Here is a 21,624-nt window from a genome sequence, read left to right on the forward strand (position 1 = left end):
GATAAAAATATAGAATTTAGGATGACCGTGAATATCATTTTAGCAAGTATACAACATCTAAAACAATTCAATGAACAATAAAATGAGAAGTCCATAATACTTAACCTCATTTTTAATTTCAAATCTTAACTTTAGTTTGTGTGAGTAGTTTTATTTATTTAAAAGTAAATTAGAATTGTACTTGATTATATATGTAAAATCACGTTTACATACATAGTATGGGGTAAACTTACAATAGTATTATTTTTAAATTGGCACTTTTGTTTCTAGGAAAAGAGAGGCCGTAGGCGAATGTTTCAAAACTTATAACTAAGGCACGGCTATGACTGTAACCATCATCATCGTTATCCTTATTCTCATGGTCTCTCAGTCTTAGGTTTTGACGCCATAAGCAGAAAAAAAAAAGTTTAGTTTAATTTTAATCATTTTGTAATCAGGATATTTATACAAATTCAATAAAAGTTTATTTGAAAACATGTCGACAATATTATGAAAATGATAAAAATTATTTTGTGATTAATTATGATATGTTGTCTAATTATTTTGTGATTAACCATGTTGGTTGGTTAATACTTTGTCGCTTTGATATGTTGGTTGATACTTTGATATATACTATTTATAAATATGTTATATATTATTAGTTTATTTAGAGTCATTACTTAGTTGATAACTAGACTTTGTATTATAAAGATTTCATATAATTAACATTTCTTAACATTCATACGTAATTACTTCAAGATAAAATTATAAATCTAGACATATATGGCTTTCTATATTTAATACACAATTAAAAAAAAAAAGGTTATAATTGCGATGTTAAAATTGAATTAACACTTTATTCAGATTTTATGGAAGATCATCATTAAGCGCAAGAATGAGATCCTGCTGCGGTATGTTCTAATTGCCTTGAAAAGCTCAGATTTTTTGCATTAATTGAAAATCTTAATCAACTTTGTTTGTTGAGGTTCAGAAGTTGATGCCTAAGATTTATGTGTCTGCTTTAGTGGACTATGCCTCTGACACTAACGATTCATTGTTCACTTGTAAAATTTCTACATTTTATTTTTTTTTACCTAAATTTAAAAATTCATGTATTCATCTAAAATTAGATAATTTAATAATTTTTTTTGTGTTCAGTAGGAATAAAAGACTCTAAATTTAATTATACGTATGTAAAAACAAAATGCATTTTGATTTTTTTTTGTTCACGTTACTTGATACTCTTTGCTTTATACCTCTATAATGTAAAATCAAGCTTAAGTTCATTATTATACAGTTTAATGTCATTTGTACATGTGCAGCAAATATCCTTTGAAATAATATTTTCAGTTAGAATTGAAAAATAATATGAACAAAATTTCAATTTTGTTTTTTAAGGTTATATTTGAGTTCATAAAGAACTGAATTAACAGATGCCATGGGAAATCGTCATTACACCCAAGAAGAATGAGGATCCTGTATTAGTAGACTATGCATCATCTGATAGTGATGAAGATGCTTCTTCTGCGGTATGTTCTTTATTGCTCAGACTTTTTTTTTGCCTTTAATTGAGATGATTAATCAACTTATTGTTTTTTCAGAGTCAGATGTTGATGTCCTTAGTGGATTATGATAGTGAGGATTCTCCCAAACACTCCATTGTTTTTTTGTTCACATTACTTAACACTCTTTACTTTATACCTCTATAATGTAAAATCAAGCTTAAGTTGACTATTATACGGTTTAATGTCATTTGTGCATGTGCACCAAATATCATTTGCAATAATATTTTCAGTTATAATTGAAAAATAATATTACATGTTTACATCAATTGAGTTGGAGATTTTTTAAACTTCAGAAAATTTCATGAATATAATTCATGATGTGAAAATTATTTTACAGAAAATATATAATCTATTATTTCTATAATTAAAAATAAATTCCTATATCTTCTCTATTATTTGAGAGGTGATTTATTAAGTTTGTTGATGTATTAATCTTTTATATTTTTCGAAGACAAAAAATAATTAAAAATAATATTTAATTTTGTAAAATACATTTTTATTGACATATACCCAATTCAATAATTTGTTTATGCGAATTTATCTTTAAACATAATATTTGCTATATTTTTAATTTAACTTTTTGAAGAGTATAGGATGACTTTGATTTTGGATATTTAAATAATTTATTCAACAATTAGTCATTATTAGTTGAATAATAAAAAATTAGACTACTCAAGTTAAATAATATGCAATTAAATACATCAACTTTTAAATTTAGGCAAAAAAATCATCATCTTTGTGGAAAGTCATTCAATTTAATTTTACTGCCACGTCAAATTTTAATTTTATTATACTATAGTCTTATGTGAACTCGAATAGGTTCCGTAATCCCTTGCGATTGAACACCCAGCCCTTTACCCCCTCATACTTCATATTGTCCATCATTCCTAAGACTTGCTTTATTGATGACCGTACGCGTGGCAGCCAATGAAGGAGGAATATGGCCGTTGTGATAATTAAAACACACAAAGACGCATTTTATTTTTATATTTACTAGGTATTAGCGTGGTTGGATAATGATTTTTATTATTTTAAAATTTTTGTTTAAATAATATTGTTGTTTTTTTTATTAACAATAACTTAATCAAAGAAAGATTTTGTTTTCTACTAAAATATGAATCTTAAAATTTCTTATAACAATAATGTGCAACTTAAACCCTACACTTTTGTTAACGTTTTTTGGTATGATTATTTATTATACAAAATGGCCTATATAACAAAAATTAACAAATACTAAAAATAATTATTACAAAATTGATAAGCTATATTAATATAAATAATAATATAGAAATTTAAACATTTTTCTAATATGAGTGAATCTATCTTTATCATGTTTTATAGAGGTTAAGAATTGATTTAAAGAGTTTTTTTTTAATTTCATTGCAAACATAAGACTGTGGTACAGTAAAATTAAATCAAATAAAATAATCAAAAAATTTAAGTAACTACATATAAAAATATTGTTTATAAAATAACCTTCATTTCAAAATTTAAAACTATATGTATTAAAATTTAACCAAAAATATTTTCTCTTGAAAGATAAATAAATTAGTGAGAGGAATGTATGTTGAATTATTGGGTAGAAGTTACATTTAAATTAAACGTAGAATTATAGAAGAATTTTAATGTGATTTAATTAGAAGTAAATACTTTAATTTGTTTTGACTTATAAGAAGAAGAATACAAATTGGCCAATCAAAATTTGAACTTACATATAATTTAGTTGTTTGTTGATATAAACTCAAGTAACAAACTAAATTAATTTTCTTATAATAATATTATATGAACTTCAATATTTTTCAAAACCCCAAGAATACCTAAATACTATTTTTTTGTTATTTTTTTTTTTGCTTTTCGCTCATCAATTTAACTTTAGTCTACCGGCGAGACCCAAAGCGCTGTAACTCGCTCCACTCGCCTTATCTACGAGAACCCGACCCGCGTAACCCGGAAGAACTTCGTTTCTGGCTGCTGCTTGAAGCCTTTTAATGGTTTCCGCATAATCAGGAACATATCCTTCTGCTTCATTGTCCACAAACGGTGACACGTGTGGCGGTGGAATGCTGCATGTAAGAAAACACACAACAAATATGTAAACAGCTGGGAAAACTAAACAAAATAATGGTAGTAAAAGAAGATATAGGCAAGGGCTATGAATGTATTACGTTCCGACCAAGTACTTTTCAGTTGGCAAGATTATGCGAGCATTCACGCAGTCATAGACCCACTGTGGTTCACATGTTCCCTTGAAAGGTACTGATGGCCCGCACTAGGCTTATCGATGATCTACAGAGGTAGAATGCATGTTATTGAAAACTATCTATATATCTACACTTTAGGATACAACGGCAATATTAAACATCCAGCAAATTGGCTTACATGATGTGTAATATTCTCATCATCTTCCTGGAACGGAGGAGCACCTTCTCCTTCCAAGACACCATCCCACCAAAAGCAGGGACTCTCTTGGAACCTACGCAAAAAAATAACAAATAAGAGGAGCAACTCAAACATATAAGTGGATAGTTCACATTCAGAGAATGGTAAAGCTTGAAATTAATAACGGTAAGAAGAGTCTGCATCAAAAGGTAAATGGAAATAAGTCATCATACGACCAAACATCAGTTTAGGTTAGAAAACTCAAATTAATTTATTCGTACTAAACTGATGAATTAAGCTAACAAGGGAAAACGAATGAATAGGGATTAGGAGTTCTCACCTCACAAAAGCAGGACACCAAAGTCAAACATCATTTGTAAAAACTTGTTGTATTGCATGAGGGGTTAACCAAGTGATCTTTTAACCTTCTAATTCAGCCTATTAAGATAATTACCAAAGTTTCATTATTCGAGGATGTAATCTACTAATTCCATTATAAACTTTCAAGATAGAGTAACACAATACCTGATAGTAAATACCCTTGACAGATACAAACACTTTACGTAATGCATGACAACGTGAAATGTAAGCTTGCCATTCATGGGTCAATCTGGTTCACAAGAGAAGCTGCCAATATGTAAAGACACAAGGTTCCAAAAGAAGAGATAAGATTCTGACCTTCTACAGTTGTGGACTCGCTTAACTTCGAGATTTTCCCTGTCTGATGCAGGTAACACCGCAAAAAGATGAACCATGGTAAGACAGTCATCCAAGTCTCGTAGTGCATCAATACATGTTGGATACCTAAATATTAAGAGCACAAGCAGAAATGGGTGTTGACAGTCTAAACTCATGGATGTTCAGGCACAGGAAAAACAAAATCAAGCAGTGTGTCAGAAGCAAACCTTTCACGGATCAATCTATCTAGCTTGTAAGTGGGTTGGCGAGTATGCAAAAGGCGTGCGAGCTCCTCGTTTTTCTTGGCCTCGGTTTTTTTCATTTTCATCTTGTAGGTTTTGATTTCCCTGAACTTCTCAAGAAGTGGCTCGTGCATAAGGAAAGCAATGTCGTTGACAATGGTAGTAAGTGTGGTGGTTTCCCTTCACCTTCTATTTTGGTTCTCTGGGGAATATACCTTTGACAATACATACATAGTCTCTGGCGGCTCACCATCGTTGGGTGTCCAGAATGTGAGAACCGTAGAAGCAGCAACGAACATGGCACTACGAGGTGCCCATTTCAGACACGAGACTACTCCTATATTGTTCTCCCACCTCGCCACATTTTTAGAAAAAGCAAAACCCGGGAAAAATTTAGATACGGTGAGAAGCACAAGGCAAAAATAGTAGCTATAAATATTCTGAATAATTCATTCAACATCTTTTTAAGTGGATATGTACAATCCTGGTGGTGTTGATTATTCTGCATTTACCTCAGGTGGGTTCTAGATGTTCCAAGCATGTAAAGGATCCATCTCCTGAACCTGTATAGGAAAAAAGAAAACTTACTGTGAGGTCTAGATTTTTATCTGATTTGGTTGACTAGTTTCATAAAAATGGAGTTAAAGTTGGTTAAACTCGGATGTTGGGTAGAGTTTCAAACAAATGTATTTACCTGACAGAACATACTTGCCATCTGGTGTGGCTTCTATGGATGTACCCTGGGAAGGCTCCAAACTAAAACCGCATTTCTGCGAAGCTTTACCAATTTGAACCTCTAAACTTATGTCTTCTCCAAGCGAAAGATACAGAATGTGATTACCTTCTCTCAACGATATGCATCAAGAACGTAGATATTGTTATTCGTAGTTGTTAGGAGCATGGATTTTCCATCGTTGCTGAAATTTATATCGTTAACCTCAGCAGTATCCCCACAGCCACCAGAAATGTGTCAAAGGGACCCTACAGAAGAGATTGAAATTGGTAGCTGAGTAGTCATAACTTAGAATTACAAGAGCAGTCATGTGTAAGGCTGTGTGAATCATAATACTAAGTAGGTAACCTTGTCATAACACCGGGAATCAAATAACTTAACAGCACCTCCTTCCATTGCAATAGCAAACACCAGGCCTTGTTGGCCATACGCAACTGCAGGCCTACCACGTAGATGTAGAATCCCCTATTGACTAAAAGGGTAAAGACTAAATCATGAAAACTTGTTCACAGAGGGACAATTAAAGAAGAGAGCCTAATCGAGAAAACTTGTTCTAGATGTCAAATGCTTCCAACAGCTACATTAATCATTATGGTTTGGAGGTTTGGATAACAAAGGGAAAAAAAAGGCACTATTCTGCTAAAAACTCTAGCGATATTCAGACGTGATCCCATATGAAATTTTCTCAGCAAATTGGACAATGCCTTTCACATACTTTGTAAACTAACCTGGCAGGGATTAACACGAAGATCCAGACATGAAGCTATCATTGATAGGAGACATACAAAGCGATACAACCCTGAAACAGAAGAACATTTTATTAATCAGTGTTCATATTACTAGTGTAAGTAAGTAGGTGAACAAACATATATCCAATTCCAAATTTGCAGAGGTGATATCAGACCTGTCTTTATGGCCTTTAAAGTAGCGAAGGATCCGATTATCATACATTGAAAGATATCTCAAGGATTCTAGCACCAAGAAGAAGAAAATAAGTATCCAAGTAAGTACAATATCCACCCATTTTTAATTGATTAACCAATCTGAAGCCAAAGAATATAAAGAAGACGTAACATTCTGAAAAAGAGCAAGTTCAAAAAGAGCAAGTATAGCACAAAATCCATCTGACAAAACGTTATTAATTGAGAGAAAATGGCAAGACGAACATACCTGGTTCAAGGCATTTGCGTTGCTCCATCTATGGGCTTGGACTCTGTACAAGATCACTTTCTTCCGGAGTACAATATCGAAGAAAAGGAAGCAAAATTCCAGAAAACAAACTTGGGTTCTTCCTCCATATATATAGACAAGGAAAGCCGAAATCGAATTTCATTTTTTCCATCATACCCAGCACTTGTTTTGGGCAGTTCCACGGAACCCTTTTTTCCCCTGAAAAAAAAAAAAACCTTTTAGAAATCGAATTAAAATCAACTTCTATTTCAACTAATCATCAAACAGTCGAAAACAAAATTACCTGAATCATCATCTTTCTTGTTTCCCTTCACCATTGTTGTTGTTTTTTTTCTTTCTTAATCTCGATAGACGAAGCACGAAGAACAAGAGAGAGAAAAAAATTAGATCGAGAGAAGAAGATGATGAAAGAGTGAGGAGTGAGAGAGAGAGAGAATGGAGTCGTCACAATATTAATAAATCCCAAGGAATATGGCCGTTGGATTCGTTCGGCTCCTTTACTGACGACCGTACGCGTGACACGATGATTATGGCCGTTGTAATAATTTAATGACGCATTTTTTATCGGACGGTTGGTAATGACCGATCAATACTGCCACGTGTGATTTCTGATAGTGAAAATGTCTAGTGGGGACAGGCTTAAGAGGAATATGGCCGTTGGATTCCTACGCCGACAACGGCTCCTTTACTATGACCGTACGCGTGGCAGTAATCCGTTGTGATAATTAAAATTTAAAACACACATAAAGACGCCTTTTTTTTTTTTCAAAAACTAATCACGTGTGCAACTTTAAAAGAGGTGGGCTTTGGTTAAATACTTCTTAAATTTAAAGGCCTCGATACCTTTTATAAAACCTTTATTATATCTACAACTTTGTTTTGTTGCCTAGAACAAGCTATTTCTTAAGAAAACTCGAAATTAACAAGCTTTTCTTATTCAAGACCATCTCATAATCAAACCAAAAGTCTTATTACTACATGTCGAAGTATGCGGGTGGGACCCTCATCGCCGCCGAAATATATTTCCTATCGGCGAGACCGTTATAACTCGCTCCACTCGTCTCGTCTTATCTACGAGAACCGACCCGCGTAACCCGGGTAAGCACACGAACCGAACACGCCGGTACAATCCCTTCTTGAGACGGACGGGATAGAGATATCATATTTTTTTTTCTCTAATTTTAATATTTCTTTAGTTAAAAGTAAAAAACAATTAATTTACAAACCAATCCATCTAAAAGTACTCAAAAACATAAAAAAATTACAAAAGTCAACCCGAGGCAAAGACTAAATCATTAACGCCTGAAGAAGAAATATTCTCCTGCATCGCCGCGGATTGGTTGTGACGGTGCTCTCCTTCGTACGTAACAATAAGCATCGCTGGATCATCTAATGCTCGTCCCACGTGTTTCCTAGCGGGACATCCTCTAAACGTATTGCACTTGTAGTAACCACGTGGGTGTGGTGAGCCTTTGATCGGCTTTTGTCCGTACTTCCTCCACGAGTACTCGTCCGGTGGTATATCGGCGATCTTTGCACTTATCGCCAGTACCCTCACGGTTCTCTTCATCTTGTTTTTTCTGCTTCATTAAAATAATAATATAACAAACTATTAATTAAAGAACAAATAAAATTAAAAGTCAACGGTCAAACAAAAAACAAAAAACAAAAACAAAAAAAAAAGAAATATATCATGTATTCATAATTTTCATGTGGATGTGTTTGGTAATATATATATCTCCAGTGCCTCCTAAAACACCAGAAAGCTAACTTGAGACAATCAAACAACACCACCAAAAACTATGCTAAAGTGTCCATTACACTTGAGTTATTTTGCTTTTACTTCAAAGTTTTCAATGAAAAAAAAGGAAAAATAGATTATGTTGAGTAGTTTAACATCAAAGTTCTCAACGTTAATACTAGTAGAATATGGTTACAATATACCGAATAAGGTGTACCTACAACTTTGAAATACATGCATTAGCGAAGAATCAAAGACAGCCAATACGTCCTACTAAATAATGAATACTTGAGAACTCTATTGATTAACTTGAACTCTACTGATTCACTCTTGTCGATTAGAAAATCGGATTTTTTTCTGAAAAAGAATTGAAAGGTTACTTGAATATGGTTTTGGAGAATACTTATCCAATGAGTGAACTTGAAGAAGTCTTCTTTGTATTTTTGAGGTCTTTTGGTTGCAGGTGAAATTGCCAATTTGATGTTGTTAAAGAAATAGACATAAAACCAGTGTTAGAGAGAGTCACACTTTATATGTACCTTACAGTCCTTAAATCAATTAGGATGATTAGACTGTGCAACAAATATTCTCTCACAGCATAAGTTATAAATGTGTACGTTTACATAACATATACAAATAATGAAAATACACACGGAAAATCTTAGTTCAATTTTAAGTAAGATTACGACATTACCAAAGTGTGATTGTTGAAATGTGTGGTGGTGCAAAAAAATTATATGGGAATCTAAGCATCAAATATAAGATTTGGCTTCTGACCCCTAGCCGATCATTTTTTTTGGGAACTTTAAACATCACATCAGTCTCTTAAAAGACTTGAATCTTGATCCTGCCATATGAAGATCATGGTGTCACTTAAATTCATATGTTATAAGTAAAAATCATCAAAGAAAGTAGGTTTTTATTTTTACTAATAGATAGTTTATGTGACTATGATTGTTTAGATTATGGATACTCCCGTTTGAAAACCATAATTTGTCCTGTGACCGTTGTTAGCATGTGTATAATGTAAAGTGTCGTTCATGTAAACAACCAAAAAAAGATGGTTACTACAGCAGAAGAAGATGACGACACTAAAGGAGAGGCCAGAAGGAGATAAAATTATTGTATTTACGAATCAGATTGTATTTGAATCTCCTGGGCGTTGAATTTTGTTTTCCAGGCCATGTTTTAAAAATTCTCACCTACCATCGATTACGCCCCATAAAATCGCTAAGTCCACCCTCTCTGCCTCGATTAATGACTAATCCTCGTTTAACATCGATTATCCGATTATACTGTCTAATCTGATTAATTCCCGCTTAATTTTGTATATACCGATTAAACGTGATCCGGCCCCGGTAGCAGGATCCTGTTTCGTGAAGGATTATTGGGGGGTCTATGTTATCGGTGGACTCGTGAACGGCAAACCCACATCGGAAGTCACGTTTTTTAATTGTACCGATCACACAGTGTGCCGCCTTACGCCCATGAAGATGGCTCGAAGCGGAGCATCCGCAAGCTTGATAGACAAGAAGAAGATATACGTGTTTGGAGGGTGCTGGGACGCTGCTGATTCCTCCAACTGGGCAGAGGTGTATGATGTCGAAACCGGAACTTGGGAGTTCCTGTCTGTGGTTACGCCCAAGATGCCCCTCAAAATCCAACAAAGTTTGGTGATGGACGACGAGAAGCATGTTCACGCGGTGGATGAGGATGGTCAAATCTTTAATTTCTCAAGCACTGAATGTAAGTTTGAGGCAGCAGAGGACGGAAGAACGGAGTCTAACCCAAGCAATTGGCTTTTCGCTGATCAAGCATTGTTCTGCCCTGCTACCGGCGGGAGAATACTGTGGCGTTTTCCATTTGAGTCGGATTGGAAGGACGTCAAGGGTTTGGAACAGCTGCAGCAGCAACACTCTGGTTTTCATATCATCAAACTCTCCATCTCTGGTGTCAGGCTGGCCATCTTCTGGGAAGCCCGGCCTCAAGGTCCCAATGGTCAGATTTTGGAGCTTTGGTATGCCGAGCTTTCCATTGCCACACGATGCATAGAAGGTGTATTCGAGCTTTCCGTGGCCAACATTGAGTGGTCCGGTGCTGTCCTCTCCTTAGACTCATCATCTACTGGCCCCCTTAACTTGTTATTTGCTGATTCTTTCTATCTCTGAATATTATTTTTCTCATTCCTTGTTTCTTTTTTTGTTTGTAATTTATTTAGTTTATAGCAGCAATTCAGTCAGAAAGCTTGTGCTCTCTCAGGGAATCAAGTGTAATTTTCGCTAGCTTTGAAGATAAACATAGAACAAAAGAAACCTCGCATCTCTATATATAACTACAATAGTCTTTTTCTTTCTTTCTTTCTTTCTTTCTCCACTTACCCACCAAGAGAAGAGGTAGATGAAAACAATTGTAGTAGTAGCAGCATGCATCGTTACAAAAACACTAGTAGCAGCAGTTTACACAGAGCTTAATCGATATAACTACCACGATTATATTAAGTCGATCAAAGAAAACAGTTAAGAAGTGAGAGAATCTTAGGCTGATTGAAACTGGCTTTTTTGTAAGCCAGACCTACAAGCCTGGTAGTTTTCAGGCTTGTGTTATTCATATATCAAGCACAAAGCCAGACCTTCTTCGTTTCTGGCTGCTGCTTGAAGCCTTTTGATGGTTTCAGCATAATCAGGAACATATCCTTCTGCTTCATTGTCCACAAACGGTGACACGTGTGGCGGTGGGATGCTGCTTCTAAGAAAACACACAACAAATATGTGATTAGCTGAGAAAACTAAACAAAAAAAAAATGGTAGTAAAAGAAGATATATAGGCAAGGGCTATGAATGTGTTACCTTCCGACCGAGTAATTTTCAGTTGGCAAGATCATGCGAGCATTCACGCAGTCATAGATCCACTGTGGGTTGCACATATTCCCTTGAAAGATACTGATGGCCCGCACTTGGCTTATCGATGATCTACAGAGGTAGAATGCATGTTACTTTAGGATACAACGGCAATATTAAACATCCAGCAAAATGGCTTACATGATGTGTAATATTCTCATCATCTTCCTTGATCGGAGGAGCACCTTCTCCTTCCCAAGACACCATCCCACCAAAAGCAGGAAGCACAAAAAGCAGGGACTCTCTTGGAACCTACGCAAAAAACAACATATAAGAGGAGCAACTCAAGCACACAGATCTTCCAAATATATCTTACACACTAGTTTTAGGTCCCCTCAACACTAAGCACTTATACGAACCACTTCTTTTTTTTAAGTGCCTTTACTTTATGATTTGTAGTCAAGTAATCGTCTTTGAACATTATCGAGATGTTAGAGATTCATGTTATAGAAAGACTACTATTATACTTGGTCAATTACTGATAAAATTTAGTAGCAAATGAGTATGTTTTGTCCCTTCCCGTTTTAAATTTGCCAATGATTTACTATTTTACAAGAAAATTCAGAGATAAAAACTGGCTCAGAAGGAGTGAATCAGAAAGATACCTCACGGCTCAAGAAAAACTTCAGATCCTTGAACAGTGACTTGCACACTCTTGTTTCTTCATCCTCTTCAACCTTTTTATTGTTATCTGACAACTAGATGCATCAGTGCTCCAGGCTCACTCGAAGGCAGCTGGTGCTGAAGTTGTGCAAGTCTCAGTTCAGATTCTTCACGGTTGTTTGACTGCGAGCTAGATGAGGCATCAACTTTAGGTTCCACTGCTATGCCCTNATAAGAGGAGCAACTCAAGCACACAGATCTTCCAAATATATCTTACACACTAGTTTTAGGTCCCCTCAACACTAAGCACTTATACGAACCACTTCTTTTTTTTAAGTGCCTTTACTTTATGATTTGTAGTCAAGTAATCGTCTTTGAACATTATCGAGATGTTAGAGATTCATGTTATAGAAAGACTACTATTATACTTGGTCAATTACTGATAAAATTTAGTAGCAAATGAGTATGTTTTGTCCCTTCCCGTTTTAAATTTGCCAATGATTTACTATTTTACAAGAAAATTCAGAGATAAAAACTGGCTCAGAAGGAGTGAATCAGAAAGATACCTCACGGCTCAAGAAAAACTTCAGATCCTTGAACAGTGACTTGCACACTCTTGTTTCTTCATCCTCTTCAACCTTTTTATTGTTATCTGACAACTAGATGCATCAGTGCTCCAGGCTCACTCGAAGGCAGCTGGTGCTGAAGTTGTGCAAGTCTCAGTTCAGATTCTTCACGGTTGTTTGACTGCGAGCTAGATGAGGCATCAACTTTAGGTTCCACCGCTATGCCCTTGGAGCTGGCATCTATGTATCTGCAACATTGAAGACATGCACAAATATTAATCAGAGTAACAGGTCCTCCATTCTAATAGTTACATATGAACTCCCATATGAAAGATATCATTTAAGGAATATCATCGCTACTTGGAGGAGGACAGCTCACCCGCAGCCAAAGCCTCCAACCGAGAATCAAGGATTGGCGGATATTTCACATTCAGAGAATGGTAAAGCTTGAAATTAATAACGGCAAGAAGAGTCTGCATCAAAAGGTGAATGAAAATAAGTCATCATACGACCAAACATCAGTTTAGGTTAGAAAACTCAAATTAATTTATTCGTACTAAACTGATGAATTAAGTTAACACGGGAAAAGGAATGAATAGGGATTAGGAGTTCTCACCTCATAAAAGCAGGACACCAAAGTCAAACATCATATGTAAAAACTTGTTGTATTGCATGAGGGGTTAACCAAGTGATCTTTTGACCTTCTAATTCAGCCTATTAAGATAATTACCAAAGTTTCATTATTCGAGGATGTAATCTACTAATTCCATTATAAACTTTCAAGATAGAGTAACACAATACCTGATAGTAAATACCCTTGACAGATACAAACACTTTACGCAATGCATGACAACGTGAAATGTAAGCTTGCCATTCATGGGTAAGCTTGCCATTCATGGGTCAATCTGGTTCACAAGAGAAGCGCAAAGTAAGATTAAATGGATATGAGACTAAGAGAAGCTGCCAATATGTAAAGACACAAGGTTCCAAAAGAAAAGATAAGATTCTGACCTTCTACAGTTGTGGACTCACTTAACTTCGAGATTTTCCTTGTCTGATGCACGTAACACCGCAAAAAGATGAACCATGGTAAGACAGTCATCCAAGTCTCGTAGTGCATCAATACATGTTGGATACCTAAATATTAAGAGCACACGCAGAAATGGGTGTTAACAGTCTAAACTCATGGATGTTCACGCACAGGAAAAACAAAATCAAGCAGTGTGTCACTTGGTGTGAACTCCAGCAAACTTGGGCAGTACTCCAAGAATATTCAGTGAATATTTTCTTGAGATCTCCCTCCTTCCACTATATATAGAGACATAGCCTCTCATTATTTCTCACACTCAAAAATATAAAGCCTCCTTCCTCTGAAGATCTCTCTCTCCCTATCCATTGCTTAGTCCAAGTAAGTTCTTAGTTTGTAGTCTCGAGAGTATAACGTAGATCTGTTCGCTTGAGTTCTATTACTGGTGTGCTACTGTAATAGTTCATGATCGGTTGTATCCTGGGATTCATAAATCTTGATTGTAGGAAAGCATTTACGGCCGATTTATTGATGTCACAGTGTTTGGCATGCCACTTTTGCGTTTGGCTTCTTATTGATGTCACCATTCCAAAGGAAGCGAGTGCACATACTCTCAATGATCTTCACACAACCTTTGGGCAAGATGAAAGCAGATGCCCAAAAATTAAATGTGCCATATACAATAGAGGCAATCAATTCCCTTCTACCTGCATACGAGAGAGCTCGAGCAGACCAAGATACAAATTTGGAGGAAAGGTTGTCTATAAGAGGTCGATAATCGCAGATCCTTAACTTCCTGTGCATCAAAGGTAGACCAAGGTAGCGTATGGGAAGTGAACCTAATCTGAAACCAAGGTTGTTAATATCTGAGGTTTCATCCTGGTTCACTCCTGCCACAAAAAGGTCGGTTTTGTCCTTGTTCATTTGTAGACCCGATAGCAATACAAAGTCCTGTAGGACTGTGGTGATGGTTTGCAGAGATTCCTTGCTACCATCAAAGAAAATCATTATATCATCTGCAAAAGCAAGATGAGTGGCCTGAGGAGACATTGCTGTGGGGTGCTGTGATACACAGAGTTTTAAACCCTATTTTCCTACTGCAAGTGCACAGCAAAGAAGTAGTACTTAGGGGTCGAATCCCACGAAGACCAAGTTTTACTCTATGGTTCTATTGGTTCAATTTCAAGCTAAGACAATTCAAAGTTGGGTTTGTTTGGTAACAGTAACGCGATTAAAACGGTATAAAAAGGCAATAAGCAAAACACTAGATCAGGGGTAATTCTCAGGAATTTCAGAGATAACAACTAAACAACTATTTAGGGCATAGATTAAGTACCAGTCTAGAACTCAAACATAAATATAAACTGATCCACTGTCGTGGTATCAATAACTCTATCTGATCGATTCTGTGCGGAAACGCGGAGCACGTGCTCAGACATCCGGAGCACATGCTCGGCGGTCCATAAACCCTAAACTGTCGTTTGAGCCCAGAATCGCAGACAAGCATTAAAGAACAGGAATGATAAGTTCACAAATCACCTACACATCAACTTTCGCAGGTCTAGGATAATTTGCCCACTAATGTCTTTTCTAGCAACCTATTACACTTTTGATGAATAGATAAACCTAGAATCATAGATTGGGTGATCAAATCAACCTAAGCATTAAGTCTAACAATAGTGAAGACAATCGATTATATAAAGCCCTATTTGTGTTCTGTTGCTAACCCATGAAACCCCTTTTGAAACCCCTAATCTAGCAAAGAAAACTACTCAGACATAGAGAAATGAATCATAGCAAAAGATGAGAAATTCAATGACATAAAAATAAAAAGGGTTCAGAGAATGCTTCACAAGGTAGCCGCTCTTCTCCCTCTCACCAAAAACGTCGCTCCAAAAACAAAAGAAAAAGGTATATTTTCTCTCCTAAAAACCCTAGGTTAAATAGCATACAAGTAGAGAAAAATAAGGAAAGAATCCAAATTCAAATCTTCCTATTAAAAAGCGATCTCAGCCCTCTTTCTCTCACAAAGGATCGCCTAAAATAAGGGGAATTAGGCAGGGAATCGGCGCCTAGATGCTTGCCACGTGTCGTCATGAAACCGTAGAGTTGGGAGCATGTGCTCGGAAATCGGGAGCATGTGCTCCTGGGTCTAAAATCAGCTTTTCTGCTCCAATTCAACTCCTTTCTGCTCCCATTGCTCCTGCTGTTCCAATCCTTGCTTTTAGCTTCCTAGCCTCTTATTATAACCTGAAAAGGACTCAAACAACTACAAAACTATCAAATAAACGGGGTCAAAGTGAGTCAAAACCGTAACATATCATGCTGTCCAATGAGACTGGTGTTATAACTGTTGTTAAGCATTTGAGTGAACACCTCCATCGCTAGAGTGAACAGATAGGGGGATATAGCATCCCCTTGTCGTAGTCCCTTTGCTCCCCTAAAGTATCCACAAGATTCACCGTTGATTGAAATAGAAAAGCTTGGGGTAGTGATGCACTCTTTGATGAGATTGATGAAGTGAGCTGGGAAGCGGAGAGCTTTTAGTGTGTTGATGATGAAACCCAATGCACTGAGTCAAATGCCTTTTTGCGATCAACCTTTAACATGCCTCTTGCAGTGATACCCTTACGGTTGTATCCTTGAACAGATAGGGGGTACATTTATAGATTGGTGAAACGATATTCACCCAAGCATAAAACGAAAGAGATTATGCAGCGTCATAAGTTCGTATTAAGTCAGACCTTGACTAGCAATGTGTCTTCGGTTTCAAACTTTGTTTCTTCATCACCCTCCTGTAGTAATGCAATGCAAGCAGGAACATAGTGCAAAGAACAAGATGTCATGTCTCTTTTAAAAGAAAAGAGATTTTTCCAAAAAGAACACACATGAAGCTTTGATGTTCTAATGATCCTTAAGATCCTCAAGCTCATTCTCCGTCTTCTTATCAAGAACCAATCCACGGGTCTGAACCTGTTCAACCTTAGCCATCGTAACTGTTCCTATTTTCAGTTTTATGTTGCTACCAGTGAGTAAATTCTCTGATTGATCAACTCCCTCTGCCCCACTGCCAGAAAAATGATTCATCCCAGTTCCTTTTGTGCTACCAATCGTTTCAGACTTGCTCTCTGATTGATCCTCCTTTGGAGCTGAATTCTAATGCAGATGAAGATCATAAACAATGGAGTGTTTGGGAGAATCCTCACTGTCATAATCCACCAAGGGCATCATCATCTGACCCTGAAGAAAGAATAAGTTGATTAATCATCTCACTTTAAGTCAAGAAAAATGTCTGAGCAATAAAGAACATACCGCAGAAGAAGCGTCTTCATCACTATCAGATGCTGCATAATCGACTAATACAGGATCCTCATTCTTCTTGGGCGTAATGATCATCTTCCATGGCATCTGTTAATTAAGTTCTTTATGAACTCAAATATAACCTAAAGAAAAACAAAAATGAAATTTTAGGAAACTCGAGTTTAAGACATACCCTGTCAAAGACATGTTTTGGCTTCTTCGCTCTAAGCTTTTTAGTGGCAGGGGAGGAAGAGCGTGGTTCTTGCTTTTGTCGTTCGAACTGATCCACGTCTTCTTTGAATTTACGAACCAACGCTTCTTTTTCTTCTGAAGCTTATTCTTTAAGAAAACCATGGGCCTCATCACTGTCATAATCCACCAAAGGCATCAACATCTGACCCTGAACAAAGAATAAGTTGATTAATCATCTCACTTTAAGGCAAGAAAAAAGTCTGAGCAATAAAGAACATACCGCAGAAGAAGAAGCGTCTTTATCACTATCAGATGCTGCATAGTCGACTAATACAAGATCCTCATTCTTCTTGGGCGTAATGATCATCTTCCATGGCATCTGTTAATTAAGTTCTTGTTTTTGTCGTTCGAACTGATCCACGTCTTCTTTGAATTTACGAACCAGCGCTTCTTCTTCTTCTGAAGCTTCTTCTTTAAGAAAACCATGGGCATCATCACTGTCATAATCCACCAAGGGCATCAACATATGACCCTGAACAAAGAATAAGTTGATTAATCATCTCATTTTAAGGCAAAAAAAAAAGTCTGAGCAATAAAGAACATACCGCAGAAGAAGAAGCGTCTTCATCACTATCATATGCTGCATAGTCGACTAATACATGATCCTCATTCTTCTTGGGCGTAATGATCATCTTCCATGTCATATGTTAATTAAGTTCTTTATGAACTCAAATATACCCTAAAGAAAAACAAAAATGAAATTTTAGGAGACTCGAGTTTAAGACATACCCTGTCAAAGAGATGTTTCGGCTTCTTCGCTCTAAGCTTTTTAGTGGCAGGGGAGGAAGAGCGTGGTTCTTGTTTTTGTCTTTCGAACCGATCGACTTCTTCTTAGAATTTACGAACCATCGCTTCTTCTTCTTCTTCTTCTACCGAAGTTTCTTCTTTAAGAAAACCATGGGCATCATGACTGTCATAATCCACCAAGGGCATCAACATCTGACCCTGAAAAAACAATAAGTTGATTAATCATCTCACTTAAAGGCAAGAAAAAAGTCTGAGCAATAAAAAACATACCGCAAAATAAGCGTCTTCATCACTATCAGATGCTGCATTGTCGACTAATACAAGATCCTTCTTCGGCATAATGACCATGTGTCATGGCATCTGTTAATTCAGTTCTTTATGAACTCAAATATAACCTAAAAAAAGCAAAATTGAAATTTTAGGAAACTCGAGTATAAGACATACCCCATGAAATAGATGTTTCGGCTTCTTCGCTCTAAGCTTTTTAGTGGCAGGGGAGGAAGAGCGTGGTTCTTGTTGTTTCTGTCTTTCGAACTGATCCACTTCTTCTAAGAATTTACGAACCAGCGCTTCATCTTCTTCATCTTCTTAATGGTGTTTGTGGAACCGATGTGTGATGGTATGGTTTAGTGTAATGGTCTTTAAAAGATTTAAATTCATTTGAACAACCAAAAAAAACTAAAGATTATAAAATTAATTATGTGGTGAATTCACGATATCCAATATCCGAGCAAAACTCTCGTATGATCGTTCCACATGATCACTTAGGTTGGAAAACCTTCTAAAGAGGAGGTAGAAGTTTATCTTCTAGTCTTTCTATTTGTCAACCAAAACCATCACATAGATTCCTCGTTCACTTGTAAAATTTGTACATTTTATTTTTTTTTACTTAAATTTGAAAATTCATGTATCAAACCAAAATTAGATAATTTAATAATTTTTTATGTTCACAAAGTTGAAAAGACTCTTAATCTAATTATACGTACGTAAAAACAAAATGCATTTTGAATTTTTTTTTGTTTTCACATTACTTAACACTTTATACCTCTATAATGTAAAATCAACCTTAAGTTGACTATTATACAGTTTAATGTCATTTGTACATGTGCATCAGATATCCTTTGCAATAATATTTTTGGTTAGAATTAAAAAATAATATTACTTATTTACATTAGTTGAGTTGGAGATATTTTAAACTTCCGATTTTTTCATGAATATAATTCATGATGTGGATATTATATTACAGAAAATGTATAATCTACTATTTATGTAATTAAAAATACATTCCTATATTTTCTCTATTATTTGGGAGGTGATTTGTTAAATTTGTTGATGTATTACTCTTTTGTGTTTTTCGAAGACAAAAATAATTAAAAGTATTATTTACTTTTGTAAAATACTATGAGAACCATTTGTGCTAAATTTTATTTGTCTATTAACAAACAAAATTAATATACATGTTATCAGAATTCCATAATTACATTTTTATTGACATATACCCAATTCAATAATGTGTTTATGTGAATTTATCTTTAAAACATAATATTTGAAGAGTATAGAATGAATTCAATTTTGAATATTTAATAATTCATTCAACAATTATTAGTTGAATAATAAAAAAAATTAGACTACTAAAGTTAAATAATATGCAATTTATTACATCAACTTCTAATTTTAGGCAAAAAAAAATCATGATTTTTGTTGACTAGCCGTTAAAAACACCAAATATCATATATGAAGCTAAAAACAACATGCCATTAAACGGCAAAGTAATGATCTTTACTTGCTCAGTTATCTCATAAAACGATATGTATATTCTGGTTTGGTCAATGATATTTGGTGTTTTAAACGATAGTCAATAGAACTTGATGTATTAAATGACATTCGACGAAATTCATGATTTTTTTGGCTTAAATTTGAAAGTTCATTATTTAACGACATTTTTTCAGTTTATTATTATAGTTCCAAATTTTTTTAAAGAGTTTTTTTTCCACAGCGCCGGCGAAATATTTTTCCTACCAGCGAGACCCAAAACGTTGTAACTCGCTCCACTCGTCTACGAGAACCCGACCCGCGTAACCCGAGTAAGCACCGGAACCGAATATGCCGATACAAACCGTGACACCTTCTTGAAACGGATTTGTGACGGACCGGACGGGATAGAAATATCATGTATTTGTTGACAAAAAAGAAAAAACAGAAAATCATGTATTCATAATGTTCATGTGGATGTGTTTGGTATATATATCTCCAGTGCCTCCTAAAACACCAAAAAGCTAACTTGAGACAATCAAACAACACCACCAAAAACTATGCTAAAGTGTCCATTACACTTGAGTTATTTTGCTTTTACTTCAAAGTTCAATGGAATTATGGAAGAAGGAAAAACAGATTTTTTTTTTTTTTTTTGACGATCAAAGAAGGAAAAACAGATTAAGTTGAACAGTTTAACATCAAAGTTCTCAACGTACGTTAATACCAGTAGAAGGTTGGTCACAATACCAAAAAAAAAGGTGTACCTACAACTTTGAAATACATAAGCGAAGAACCAAAGACAGCCAATAAGTCCTACTAAAGAATGAGTACTTGAGAACTCTATTGATTAACTTGAATTCTACTGATTCACTCTTGTCGATTAGAAAATCAGAATTTTCTGAAAAAGAAAGGTTACTTGAATATGGTTTTGGAGAATACTTATCCAATGAGTGAACTTGAAGAAGTTTTCTTTGTATTTTTAAGGTCTTTTGGTTGCAGATGAAATTGCCAATTTGATGTTGTTAGGCTCTAAAGAAATTTTATGAAGCATAAAACCGAATTTTTCTATAGCATCTAACAGAAGACATCTCTATGTTATTGCTTCATTACAGTGCGCAGTAGATGCTAATTCAATGGATAGACTATTTCAAATGTTGGCTTTTACATGGATTCAGAGTCTTACATCCAGTACTTGAATTCGAGAAGTGATCAGGACATGGATATTAAGAAAAAGCATGAGGTACCTGTCTCTTTTAAAAGAACAAGACGTTTTAAAAAAGCATTACAACACAGATGAAGTCAACACATTTTGTTTATTAGTCACCAACTCAACAAGCAATAACAACAGACGTAAATAGGGAAGCTTTGATGTTCTAATCGCTACTGTAACCACCATCATCGTTATCCTTATTCTCATGGTCTCTCACCACTCGTTCTATGAACTGTTTTCGAACTCCAGCCATCACAGCTTCCCTCGAGGAGTCGTCGTCTCCTCCTTTGCCATCATTAAGAACCGGCTCTGATTGACACAGAAGTAAGGCTACACCTGAAAAACCAAATCAGTTGCAAGTATGTTCAGACATGAGAGTACAACCATTCTGCCCAAAGTATGATGCAATCGCAAATGTGGTCACCTCAGGTCTTAGATCAAAAAGAGGCTACAGATGAAAAAGGAAATAATTATGAAAAACAAAATGGGCACAGACTATATCAGAAAAAGAAGGCTTCAAACTTACTCTCTGGGGTGCACCTACGGCCAAAGCTCTTCAAGCCTACATGAGTTCCTTTAACGGCACCATGGTGGTACACAAGCAAGGTAGGAAGATTACAATCAGGGTAGTTCGGAATACAATCAGTAGATATAATCTTAACGAACTTTGTTGCTGGGTATCTGCTAGCCAATTCTTCTAGACAACCCAATAGCAAACCACACTCGGCAACACTATCAAAGAACAACAAGAAACAAACA

At 35.6% G+C, this 21,624-nt stretch overlaps 2 protein-coding genes, 1 long non-coding RNA gene and 2 pseudogenes across 3 annotated transcripts; 1 reads left to right on the top strand and 4 right to left on the bottom strand.

The window, feature by feature from the left end:
* On the bottom strand, nucleotides 3,221–7,156 carry LOC104705695 (annotated as a pseudogene).
* LOC109125879 (F-box/kelch-repeat protein SKIP6-like) lies at nucleotides 9,996–10,676 on the top strand. The gene has a single exon (XM_019228642.1). The coding sequence runs from the start codon at nucleotides 9,996–9,998 to the stop codon at nucleotides 10,674–10,676; it is 681 nt and encodes a 226-aa protein (XP_019084187.1).
* LOC104709127 lies at nucleotides 11,109–12,390 on the bottom strand (annotated as a pseudogene).
* LOC109125130 lies at nucleotides 12,801–13,456 on the bottom strand. The gene is made up of 4 exons (XR_002032938.1): nucleotides 13,376–13,456; nucleotides 13,191–13,288; nucleotides 12,954–13,047; nucleotides 12,801–12,822 (listed from the first exon to the last, which is right to left on the bottom strand). It is a non-coding gene; the product is annotated as an uncharacterized LOC109125130 (long non-coding RNA).
* Nucleotides 20,785–21,608, bottom strand: LOC104705696 (viral IAP-associated factor homolog; the record flags this gene model as incomplete). Its single annotated transcript, XM_010421751.2, has 2 exons — nucleotides 20,785–21,201; nucleotides 21,392–21,608. Coding segments are annotated over 2 exons (390 nt in total), but the record flags the coding sequence as incomplete, so codon positions are not given.

Source organism: Camelina sativa, chromosome 8 (genome assembly GCF_000633955.1).
Source record: "Camelina sativa cultivar DH55 chromosome 8, Cs, whole genome shotgun sequence".
Classification (NCBI taxonomy): domain Eukaryota; kingdom Viridiplantae; phylum Streptophyta; class Magnoliopsida; order Brassicales; family Brassicaceae; genus Camelina; species Camelina sativa.